Source organism: Oncorhynchus kisutch, linkage group LG21, assembly GCF_002021735.2.
Source record: "Oncorhynchus kisutch isolate 150728-3 linkage group LG21, Okis_V2, whole genome shotgun sequence".
Lineage (NCBI taxonomy): Eukaryota > Metazoa > Chordata > Actinopteri > Salmoniformes > Salmonidae > Oncorhynchus > Oncorhynchus kisutch.
The window spans coordinates 3,554,102-3,566,913 of record NC_034194.2 but is presented as its reverse complement, the minus strand read 5'-3'; the positions used below and the strand labels follow the sequence as shown (position 1 = coordinate 3,566,913).

The 12,812-nt window shown below is 42.0% G+C and overlaps 1 protein-coding gene across 1 annotated transcript; it reads right to left on the bottom strand.

Moving 5' to 3' along the window:
• Positions 1 to 203: 203 nt before the first annotated feature.
• LOC109866131 (probable G-protein coupled receptor 132) lies at positions 204 to 7,941 on the bottom strand. The gene is made up of 2 exons (XM_020454677.2): positions 7,812 to 7,941; positions 204 to 3,577 (listed from the first exon to the last, which is right to left on the bottom strand). The coding sequence occupies exons 1-2, from the start codon at positions 7,852 to 7,854 to the stop codon at positions 2,499 to 2,501; spliced, it is 1,122 nt and encodes a 373-aa protein (XP_020310266.1). The 5' UTR covers positions 7,855 to 7,941; the 3' UTR covers positions 204 to 2,498.
• Positions 7,942 to 12,812: the final 4,871 nt, after the last annotated feature.

The following is a 12,812-nucleotide window of genomic DNA, read 5'->3' as shown; positions in this document are numbered from 1 at the left end:
ATGTAAGATCATTTGTGACACTAACAGATTTTTTTCCATCTCACGAAAGAGTGCCAACTAAAAAATCTGACAGTGTATTAGTGCAGGAATGCTTTTTTTGGTGCTATTTTATGTGTTACCCTTTTAGTGTGAAACTCCTCACCAGTAATAGAAAAATAAATATGTACAGACATCCACTTCAATAATGAAACTGAAATGAGACATTTTACTTCAAATGTTTACTTAAAAATGTTCAGAAACAGTATAAATAATATTCAAGAAGTGCAATTTTCTAATAAAAAGAACAAACTTTTGCTTTTTTACAAACTTTTACAATGGTCTGCAATATAGGAGAAAAAACACCAAAGTATATAAAATGTTATATTGCGGCTATAAAAGGTTATATGAAGATTATGTCTTGACTTATATTTACATTGTTACAAAAACACTTAACACCTAAAACATGACGAATACTACAATTGTTCTTGTTTTCAAAACACACTTGATTAAAGTTTAAGAACATGATGTAGATCTATGCATCTACTGTGAAACACAATATCTATGTATTGCAACATAACATATTGGATTAGCTTTTGCACAATTTACTTAACAACTACTGTTCCCCAAAGGAAACCACATTATTTCATAGAAAAGCTTCAGTAGACAGTTTTGTAGAAGCTTCTCACTCCTACATTAGCAGCAGAGAGGCAAGTTTCAAACTTTTCTTTCATATGGACACAAATAACTGCTGAGTTTGTCAAAACATTGGCAAGTCCTTAATCTGGAGATGAAGAGCAAAACATGACGCAGAAATGAACTTAACGTTAATGTCTCAGATCAGGGCCTCGTTTCCCAGCTGTGATGTAACTTAAAGGTCCAATGCAGCCATTTTTTAAAATCTCAATATTAAATCATTTCTGGGTATCAATTAAGTATCCTAATGTGATTGTTTTCAGTTAAAATGGTCAAAAAGCAACAAAAACATAGCTTCTTAGCAAAGACCAATGTCTCAAGCAAGAATTCTGCTAGGACTGTCTGGGAGTGGTCACCGCCTGGTGATGTCACCAGGCAGATCAAAACTCCATCCCACCCAAATAGACAGACACTTCAGGCAATCTTTTCAAACAGCTCTAACATTAAAGGGTACCAGAATAATTTCACAGTATTATTCCAACTTCATGGTGTGGAAATATATACAAATCATGTTTTTGACTGCACTGGGCCTTTAAGCATTACGATGATCGTACCAGATGAACCTTTCTTTACAACCTGTTTAGTGTTTTCCAAACAAACACGCAGAGAGGACGTTCTCTAAGTGCGTTGTTAGACCATGTGTCGATACTGATAGGATCCAAAGAAAAGCAGCACTGTTCTCGGATCAGATTTCTCCATTCAATACATTGGCATTAGAATTATTCCACAATACTGATGACGGATCAGCTCCTAGAGAGATTTTACCTCCTATGGCTGCAAATATGCAATTGAGGCTGCTTATTATGTTTACCCAATAATAATGCACTAAATTACAGGTAGGGCACATCATTATGCACATGCTGTCACAGAAACAGTAGCCTAGTCGCAAAATACAACTCAATTGATTCAATGCTACAAAGGCTCTGGGGAATCAATGCCTTGTGTGATAACTCGCAAACAATCAGGGATAGCTAACAAGGCGTTAGGCTACAATATGCTGTCCTAACATTAGAACATGTTACCAAGGTGACATCGTCCACTGAACCCCCTTTCATCCTCAAAAGAGTCCGAGTTAGTCTTACCAAAAACGATAAATCTGTAGCTAATATTGAAGTTTTTTCCTAATTCTACATCTATCTAAGGTGTGTTTATGAAAATCGTAATGTGCACGAAAATTTGCTAGCTAGCTAGTGTCTGCTTGCTGGCTGAACCAACTTGCTGGCTGAACTCAGATCCATCCATATGAAACTAAGCGATGCTAACAACGCCAGTTCACAGAGACACTCAGATCTTTCACTTTAAAATGTATGTCAAACAAAAACCAATGACTGCAAAGGTAAACAAACCATACAACTCTATGCACAATGAGTGCGTCAAACAATTTCCACAGAAAATTTGACAAAAACACATTTACTTGATAAACAGTGCAGGTGCAAAGTTGGATAACAGAATGATGGTTTGTGCTGTTTGTGCCGTCATTCTCTTATCAAACTTTGCAACATTTGCCGTTAGACAGATGGCTCCTGGCAACTGTGAGTCTTGTTAGAATGATACCATCAATAGGGAGACAATGCCCCTGCTTGAACCGTTTCAATGATATCATTTCAGATTTTAGTCAGATTCTGGGATAGATGGATTACATCGTCCCCCATTGCTCTTGCTATGTTTGGGGTTCCACCTGGCTCTATGCTGATTCTGTTTAATATTCCAGAGTACCTGCAAGTCACCAGTCCAGGGTTCCTTCAGTTGTCACACCTGCATATCCCTCTGGCTCCCATAGTTTGAGCATACATACTGTACATCGAACCCCTAACCTTCCTCTGCCATCAACGACCATGCTTTTCCCCCTCTTGTGTGGCGGCTGCCACTTCTGATGAGTTCTTGGAGTTGTGCATCTTGTGCTGGCTGCTGTCGGTGGAACGTGGCCGCAGGGTGGCTCGCCCGCGGAGGCCTGAAAGGCCGCGACGTAGCTCCTTGCGGATGTTGTCGCTGGAAAGCACATAGAGGATGGGGTTGATGGCGCTGTTGAAGGTGGACAGGCCCAGGGAGATAGTGTAAGGGGTATAGAGGCTTTCCTGGAAATGGCAATTCTGCAGCTCGGGGAAGTGGAAGGTGACCGCACGCAGCAGCAGAATGACATGGTATGGTGCGAAGCACACCAGGAAGAGGACCACCACGGCGAACGCCAAGTAGCGCACCCGCTCCTTCTGGCACTGCCTTAGCCCTGTGCTAGCCTGCACGTTGGCCAGGATGGCACGGTTAGTGACCACAAGCACAACCAGGGGGAACAGGAAGCCAATGACGAAGCGGGCATAGTTGAAACCCGTCACAGTGGACGTGCCCTTGCCTGGCTCGAAGCATCGCCGCTGCCCCTCTGCCGCATCGCCCTCTGGCATGGTAAACACCGGCACGTGGCCCACGAACACCACCAAGACGATGGCCACGGTAACTGCAACCGCCAGTCTCTGTCGCCGAAGGCCGCGCGACTCCACGGCGTAGACCACGGCCACGTATCTGTCACTGGAGATGCAGCACAGCAGGAAGATGCTGATGTACATGTTGTTGAAGAAGAAATAGCCTGTCACCTTGCAGGCCATGGAGCTCCAGCACCATTGGTGGCCCGCGTTCACGTAGTTGGCCCACATGGGCAGGGTGCAGAGGTACATAAGGTCACACACGGACAGACTCAACAGGTAAATGCCCAGGACATTTTTGCGGCGCACCTGGAGGAAGGTCAGGTAGACAGTAACGATATTGGCAGGCAGCCCGATGACCAGCACCACACTGTAAAGCACCACCAGGGGCACGCGGTCCTCTTCGTAGTTCGGGGTGCACGGGGGAGCATCAGTGCTCCAGTTGATGGCAGCCACGCTGGTCTGAGTCACAGTCGGGTCATGCATGGTGTCTGAAGGGTAAAGAGAGAGAGGGGGAAAAAAAAGTCACATTTCCCATTTCAGGATGCCAAAATGTATGTAAATACAAATGAGGAAATCACAAGATTAACTCTAAATCACTCTATTTGCAGACCCTATTTCCAGAGACTTTTCCAGGTTATTCATATTGGCTGGATATCTGCAGAACAAATCATGCTTATAGATGGCCTTTGGTTGTAAGGCAACTTAATAAAGGTATTTTAATATTGATCACAATTAGAGTTTTAATGGTTTATTTCAAAGCTTTTTTTTGGTCTTTATCTTCTGTTAATGTGATAGACTTTACCTAACTTACATACACATACAGAGACATACACATAATTACCCTCTGTATTCACAGGAAAGGCCATATAATCCTCCCTTAGGGGCCACTAAAGGACCAATGAGTAAGTTGCTCAAGGATACAGAAGCTGAGTCATATGCATTGTGGGTCACATGCATGATTATGTGCGACTGTCCAAAGTGGCAACATGGTTTATAGTCAGCCCTCGGCTTTATGAAAATGTGCATGTGAGTTGTCAGGGAATATTCAGAAAACATTGCACTTAGCATGTTGAGTTGTTAGCATGTTGAGTTGTTAGCATGTTGAGTTGTTAGCATGTTGAGTTGTTAGCATGTTGAGTTGTTAGCATGTTAAAGCTCTTCTTTGCTGAGAAACAATTAGCAAGCAACCAAAGACAACACGGTAAACAAGTAATACCACAACTCCGTCAGAGGCTAAAATATTGACCCTGGTTGATGTATCTCAACTGAAACCTACTTTCTGTTAACTAACCTCGATGACATTCTATTCTTGACCAGAGTGGAAGAAGGGAAGAAAATGGAAGAGAACGGACTGAAACAAAAGAGGGACCTCGAACAGAAGCGCTCATTTTCGTTTTCCGTTGTGTGAACACAACCCTAGGTTTGTAAAGGGAGACAGTACTGGACTGCCCCTTTAGATGTCTGGCTTCCTCACGGTTTGTTCTTTACTTTAACGTTAGGGGCTGTTTCCACTGTAGCCCTATACTTCTCTTTCTGTGGATTGCCTCATACTTTCTGAGAGAAATGGTGTCCTTTCAGAAATTGCTTCCAAATAAAGCTATATCTAGACCTAATTGTAACACCGCCTTAGAGTACTTCTCTCCCTCCTCTCAGAAATAGTTTTTCAAATACTTGTAACACTGCTCATTCTTCTACACTGAACAAAAATTTCAACAATTTTACTGAGTTACAGTTCATATAAGGAAATCAATTAATGAAAATAAATAAATTAGGCCCTATATCGATTTCATATGACTTGGCAGGGGAGCAACATGGCTGGGCCTGGGAGGGAATAGGCCCACAAACTTGAGAGCCAGGCCCACCCAGTGGGGAGCCAGACCCAAATCCCGATGTGAAGGTACTGGGCTGGCATGGTTACGCGTGGTCTGCATTTGTGAGGCCGGTCGATATGAACATAACACTCTGGTGGACATTCCTGCAGTCAGCATGACAATTGCATGCTCTCTCAAAACTTGAGACTTCTGTGGCATTGTGTTGTGTGACAAAACTGCACATTTTAGTGCACTTTTTTTGTCCCCAGCACAAGGTACACCTATGTAATGACCATGCTGTTGAACCAACTTCTTGATATGCCACACCTGTCAGGTGGATGGATTATCTTGGCAAAGGAGAAATACTAACAGGGATGTAAACACATGTGTGCACAAAATGTGAGAGAAATAAGCTTTTTGTGCATATGGAACATTTCTGGGATATTTTATTTCAGCTAATGAAAAATGGGACCAACACTTAACATGTTGCATTTATATTTTTGATCAGTATAATTGTATTATTTCACCTTTTCATCCCCTCTTTGCTTAGCAACATCTGTGCCTGAAAAGAAAGACCACAACATAAATCTAACCACACACACACACAACAGAGCTCTAACCGTATGAGGTGTAGGCTATGTCCAGCTTTTAACCACTCACAGCAAAACAACAACTCTAAACCAGAACCCACCCCCACCAGTTCTCTCTCGCTCTCGCTTCCGCCTCTTATCCAAGCCCCCAAGCTTAACAAGGCATCTCCTGAAAAATTCATCACACATCTCAGAGGAGAAAGGAGGGGAAATGCTGTAGATGGAAAAACAAGTGCACCACATAACACTGATGACATGTGAATGATAGACATCATAGTCATCAAATATATTAGATTAGAATAAATCTGAAATCTAATGAAGATTTATACCTACAAATGACTGAGATTGGAGGAGGTTTTGCAATTAATCAATGAATGAGGACATGATGAATTAGGGTATTTTTGAACAGCATACTTGCCAACTGGTGATAACCAGTTCAGGCATTTTAATTGTTGAGTGACCTGAGTCAAAGGAGTGATTTAATTAAACTTCACCCTAAGCCAAGGCAAAGAGAGTCTTACATCTAGCTTGTGTTTTTTTTTTACTGAAAATGTCTGAGGTTTAACCCTGCAGTCACACAGCTGACAGTCCCTGTGATGTGCTGAGGAGAAATGGTTCAACCCAGTTTTTACTTGAAACAGTCTTTACTTGATAAAATAATATAGTCACTTCAGAAATGAATATGGGTCAAGAAGCCTTGTTTTACCATTTTACTTGTGACCAGTACAATAACCGCGAACAAGAGCAACACTCATCTATGGCTGTTCAATATCGATGCTTAAATAAGTGATTGTTCATTCCCCAGTTACATTTCAAATAAGATGGCTTAATGAATGGATCACTACAGAATTGGAAAAACAAGCCCCAGGGAGCTCACTTGCCTGGCAAGTGAGACAAGGAGCTGGTACTGTAGATTAGACAAATGTACATTTGAATCATTAATACAGTACTACAAGTAATGTATATTAATTTTACATGAAATTTACCATTCGGAATTCATAGCCCAGGCTGTATAGCTTCTACTGAACAATGGACCATGACATTGGTTCAGTCAGTGCATATATAATGTCAATGCACTGACTGAACCAATGTCATGGTCCATTGTTCAGTAGAAGCTATACAGCCTGGGCTATGAATTCCGAATATATATATATATATATATATATATACTGAACAATGTATATATATTTATTATCTCTGAAACCAAGCTTGTGCGCTGAAATAGAATCCCCACTAGATAGACACTTTGGATCGATATTGAAAGAAAGCGGGGTTACTCGGCCTGCTGTAAGGCTTTGTCTTCATTGTGTTACATGCTCTGTTTCCTGACACCCATCAACGGTTAAGGAGGACACGATTACTTTCGGAGAAAAAGTAACATTTTGTATCGCCTGCCATAAGTGAGAGGGATGCACGCTCATTTCACACCCGTTAATCTCGGTGCTCCGGACATATTTGGGGAGAGGAGGTCTCAGGGCCTCTTTCAACTCACTTGATAGTTTGAATGGGAGACATGTGGGTCGTGTAGATCTACATTGTATCTAGGCTAGCCAGTGTACGGGATGGGACACACATGATTATGAGAATAGGGTTAAGATATAACTGGCCGAGTTTGCGTGTAGTGGCCTCTTTCAGTAGCATTCCTTCCCTCTGGACAGAATTAGTGTCACATTACTTGGCATCAAATGTCAACAAGTCAACGTGTATTTTTATAAACAACATGCACTACAAGGTTACAACAACAACCTGACTGATGAAAAATATTTGACTATTTTAGATTTCAGCTGTGATTTTGGAACAAAAAAAGACAAGGCATTGCCAGACAATTTCAATTCAACTTACAATGACATATATTCATTACATATTGATAATCCCTTTGTTTCCAATAACAAATAACACACTAAATCAACAAGGCGGCAAGCTGAACAGCTACGTTATGCTTGCTTATTTTATTGGGCACTTAATACTGAATAGCCGCCTAGAATGTATAATCACAATTGCTTCCTAATACTAAAAAAAATATAAGAAAGCAGGCTAACCACCAATACTCAGTATTTTATTTCATTTCCATGTATGGGTAAAATTACCCAATATCGGCTACAACAATAACAGCTAATGCAGCAGACCCCCAACTGAGTTCTCAACCACCCACCCATAGATGAATGAGTGACTATTGCTCGTGACTACCAGTGACTGAGGTGACCTGCACTGCGAAGGAACGCGCACTAACGACCTGGACCAGAGCTGATGTTAAATCAATCATTTCCTAAAAGTTACAATTATCACCATCACACGTATCAACATGTGTCAGATAAACTCACCGTTTAGCTGTATCGTCTCTTGAAATCTGTAAAAAGTGTTCATTCATTGCTGTCTGCAAGAGATGCTTGTTCCATCTTCATACATGCTCCATTCAGAAACCGTTAAAAAGCTGTCTGCACGTCCACCTATGCGCGCAGGGAGGTCCTAGTCCTCGCGCTCTCAAGTGTCACGTGGTTTGATATAGTAATATCAAGTGACAGAGAATGATTTATTTACTGCTCCGGTGAACTCTGGCTACCACCTCCTCATGAATTGCAATTACTTATTGAAAAAGACATGCATAAGCACATGCAATATTTTTTTGCGCTGTATACAACTACATTTAGTTGACAATCTGGCTTTATTTAACAAATCTCTACAATATGAATTAATAGTGTACATATGTGGCTATTGAATTAATCCAAAATCTCGTTTTAAACAACAACAAAAAAATAACCCTACAATAAATTCATCGGGCTACATGCAACTGAGCTGCAAAAGTGAATAGCCTACAGACAATAAACTCCACTGATAACAGACTAGTAAAATTAACTATTTGAATTTCGGTTGGTTTCAGAGCTCAATTTGTAAAACAAAACCTGGTATCATTTACTCAATAGTTAATGATTAAAAAGTGCAGGCCATTGCACAATATGTTAGAGCCAACACCAGGAGCCATAGCTGAGCTAACTGCTCTGAAATGTCTGTTGATGTTCTTTACTTAGTCTTCTGTGTAAAAACAGAAGGACATGCATTAGTGTTAGCATTTAGACAATGCCGAAGGATATTGTTTAAGTAATTAAATAGACTATGGCAATGGTTAGTGGGATCACTGCATGTGTTGTTCTGAACTTGCCCCACCCCTGAACATACTTGCAGCCTAAAAACCTAGATAAAATTGCACAAAAACATGGCCAAAAATAAGACAGCACAGAGACATGTTTTCAAAAGCTCTAGAGGAACTGAAAGAATAAAAGGAGAAAGAATTCTCAATCCAAATAACTTACATTCCATTCCAAGATGGCGTAGCAGTCAGACGTCTTTGTCGTCGTCTTGTCCCATGTATATATCTTTTTATATATTTTTCTTCGCAAATCTTTTTTATATTTTTCTAAACCTCAACTTCAAAATACTCTCCTGCAACCCGCCTCACCCAATGTGGTGTGGATCTGTTTTTTCTAAGGTATTTTTCTTTACTTCTGAACCAGAATCCCCCAACAGAAGCTAGCCAGCTCACTAGCTACTAGCTCGTAGTCAGCTAACCACTGCTAGCGGTCGTCAGCTAACCTTTAGCTCGGAAAACTCTCGCCAGTTTGCACAACCCAATTCAAACCATAGCATACCGGACCTATTTTCTCTCCATATCCCCAGATTTCTACCGCAAGCTCTGAACCTTTTCACCTGGATCATCGCAGCTAGCTAGCTGCAATCCGAGTGGCTACTCCTTGCTAACGTCTCTGTCCCGAAGCAAGCACCAATTAGCCTGGAGCTAGCCCATGCTAGGCCCATCTCCCGGCTAGCTGAAGAGGTCCATCAGCCACTCTGGGCCTACTGTATTATTGATCGTATGTTTGTTTATTCCATGTGAAACTCTGTGTTGTTGTATGTGTCGAACTGCTTTGCTTTATCTTGGCCAGGTCGCAGTTGCAAATGAGAACTTATTCTCAACTAGCCTACCTGGCTAATTAAATAAAGGTGAAATAAAAATAAATAAAAAACAATACCTATTTTGCCAATTGGCCCGGACCCCTTTTACTGCCGGTACGGAGCTCCTTCACGACTGGACTACCGACATAATCTGCCCGAGGGGGGTTATTCATCTGTCTAAAGCATATCGGACTGATAGCTGAAGAGATCCATTGGCAAATTTCTTGAGCCACTATACCTATTTTGCGAAGTTGACTGGAACCATTTGCTAAACGGAACCTTACTAATCCATCAAGACTGGTCTATCGACGTAACCGCAGGAGGCTCTGCATGAGGAGGCCATAACAGACTTTCCTCCGTTGTGACGTCCCTCTAAGTCCCTTATGCTAGCTTGCTAGCCCCGGCCTGCTAGCTGTCTGAATCGCCGCGTCTCCAGCCAGCCCAACTACTCACTGGACCCCTATGATCACTCGACTACGCATGCCTCTCCCTAATGTCAATATGCCTTGTCCATTGCTGTTCTGGTTAGTGATTATTGTCTTATTTCACTGTAGAGCCTCTAGCCCTGCTCAATATGCCTTAGCCAACCCTTTAGTTCCACCTCCCACACATGCGGTGACATCAGCTGGTTTACATGTTTCTAGAGACAATATATCTTTCATCATCACTCAATGCCTAGGCTTACCTCCACTGTATTCACATCCTACCATAACTTTGTCTGTACATTGTGCCTTGAATCTATTTTATCGCGCCCAGAAACCTGCTTCTTTTACTCTCAGTTCTGAAAGTAATAGACGACCAGTTCTTATAGCCTTTAGCTGTACACTTATCCGACTCCTCCTCTGTTCCTCTGGTGATGTAGAGGTTAGTCCAGGCCCTGCAGTGCCTAGCTCCACTCCCATTTCCCAGGTGCTCTCATTTGTTGACTTCTGTAACCGTAAAAGCCTTGGTATCATGCATGTTAACATTTTATTCACTGCTTTAGCACACTCTGCCAACCCGGATGTCCTAGCAGTGTCTGAATCCTGGCTTAAGAAGACCACCAAAAACCCTGAAACATCCATCCATCCGACATTTTACGACAAGATAGAACTGCCAAAGGGGGCGGAGTTGCAATCTACTGCAGCGATAGCCTGTAGAGTTTTGTCTTACTATCCAGGTCTGTACCCAAACAATTCGAGCTTCTACTTTTAAAAATAAGTCTCTCACTGTTGCCACTTTCTATAGACCACCCTTTGCCCCCAGCTGTGCCCTGGACACCATATGTGAATTGATTGTCCCCCATCTATCTTCAGAGATTAACACAATCCTACAATCTAAGCTTGATGCCCTCAATCTCACACAAATTTTCAATGAACCAACAGGTACATCCCCAAATCCGTAAACATGGGCACCCTCATAGATATCATCATAACCAACCTGCCCTCTAAATACACCTCTGCTGTTTTCAACCAAGATCTCAGCGATCACTGCCTCATTGCCTGCACCCGTAATGGGATTGCGGTCAAACAAAACCCCTCATCACTGTCAAACGCTCCCTAAAACACTTCAGCGAGCAGGCCTTTCGAATCAACCTGGCCCGGGTATCCTGGGAGGCTATTGACCTCATTCCGTCAGTAGAGTCACTATATGTACAGGCTGTACCGCCCAGCTTCGCCCTATACCACCTAATTCGGACTACAGATCAAGACTGTAATTAACCAAATTGGGTGTATTAGTTCTAGGCTGGAACAAAAGCCTGCACACATGTCTGCCCTTCAACATAACTCAGTGGTCATTGACTCTGACTTTCCTCTAAATCAGATACTCGTACCACTGATTTAACTAATTCAGGTTTTTATGTGTAGCTGATTAGTAAACTCTAGTGTGTACTGTAAGTGTTGCGCTAGAGGCAGTCCATGGTTGGTAATAGAAAAGCTCTCAGATCATGTGACTGAGGCCAACCTGTGATGATGACTATAGATGACTGATTATGACTGTAGGGTGAAGTTGCCCATAGACACGATACTGCTTTACTTGAGCATTTTTCCCACTAATGGTTCAGCTTAGGATTGGGGGAGGGGAAGCCGATCCTAGATCTGTACCTAGGGGAAATTTCACCCTAGAGCCTATTTTACCGAGTTACTGAGGATTTCCTCGATCTTCTTGTCCTTAGGCAAACCTCTCCACGTTTCCCCAGTACAAAATCAACTGCTGCTGGTCCTTCAGCAAAAGAACCACCAATCAATCAATCAATCACGTTACATAACAATAAATAGAATGTGGGTCGTTCCACGAATAGAGTAACCAGCTAACAAACATTCCAACAACTTTAGAGAACCTTCCCTTAAGAGTCTCATTAGGTCATTAACTAACATTTTCATAGTACTGTTCCTGTTATGTGCAAGGAATATTTCCAAGAGACCATTCCCTTAATGTAAAATAGAACTTACCCAGAATGTGGTTACCATGTTATCAGATATTAACGTTCTACACTCTTTAAATGAGAACATTGCAATAACAGTCATGTTTCAAGTTCTGTGGATTAAGAGAATATTCCATCAACATCCCATCAAATAACATGGCGCAGCTCAGAGTAAATATTTATTGCATTTTCCTTTTCCAAATGGATGGTAATTTATAATGCAATAGATACTGTATTTACGATAGCCCAGCTTATTCCCTTTGTTCCTCAGTCTTCCCGCTCCTTCACTCGACCCAGCCCCTTTTCTTTTGTGTAACAAGCTTTCATATCTGTTCCGCCCGCTGGGGACATTTTCCTTTATGACGTAATTTGTAATGTGGAGGATGAGGGCTGCAGTAGATATCTCAGATAAGGGGGAGTGAGGCCTAAGAGGTTTTATAAATAAGCATCAACCAGTGTCCTTGCGACGGGTATACAGAGATTACCAGTTTACAGAGGAGTATAGAGTGCAGTGACGTGTCCTATAAGGAGCATTGATGGCAAATCTGATGGCCTAATGGTAAAGAACATCTAGCCACTCGAGAGCACCCTTACCTGCCGATCTATACTTTGTCTCCGTAATCTATCATGGGCAGGATGGTCATCTGAATCAGGGTTAGTTTGATGGCTGGGATGAAAGAGGAGCGATTACGATAGAGGAAACCAAGTCTATATTTAACTTTAGCCTGCAGCTTTGATATGTGCTGAGAAAAGGACAGTGTACTGTCTAGCCATACTCCCAAGTACTTGTATGAGGTGACTACCGCAAGCTCTAAACCCTCAGAGGTAGTAATCACACCTGTGGGGAGAGGGGCATTCTTCTTACCAAAACACATGTTTTGGAGGTGTTCAGGACAAGGTTAAGGGTAGAGAAAGCTTGTTGGACACTAAGAAAGCTTTGTTGTAGAGTGTTTAACACAAAATCCAGGGA

What these genes read in the sequence shown, in the direction of transcription:
- LOC109866131 (XM_020454677.2), bottom strand. Translation starts at nt 7,854, where the DNA reads ATGAACACTTTTTACAGATTTCAAGAGACGATACAGCTAAACG. An exon ending in AGAGACGATACAGCTAAACG is followed by an intron (nt 3,578 to 7,811) that starts GTGAGTTTATCT and finishes TTTACCCTTCAG; the next exon opens with ACACCATGCATGACCCGACT.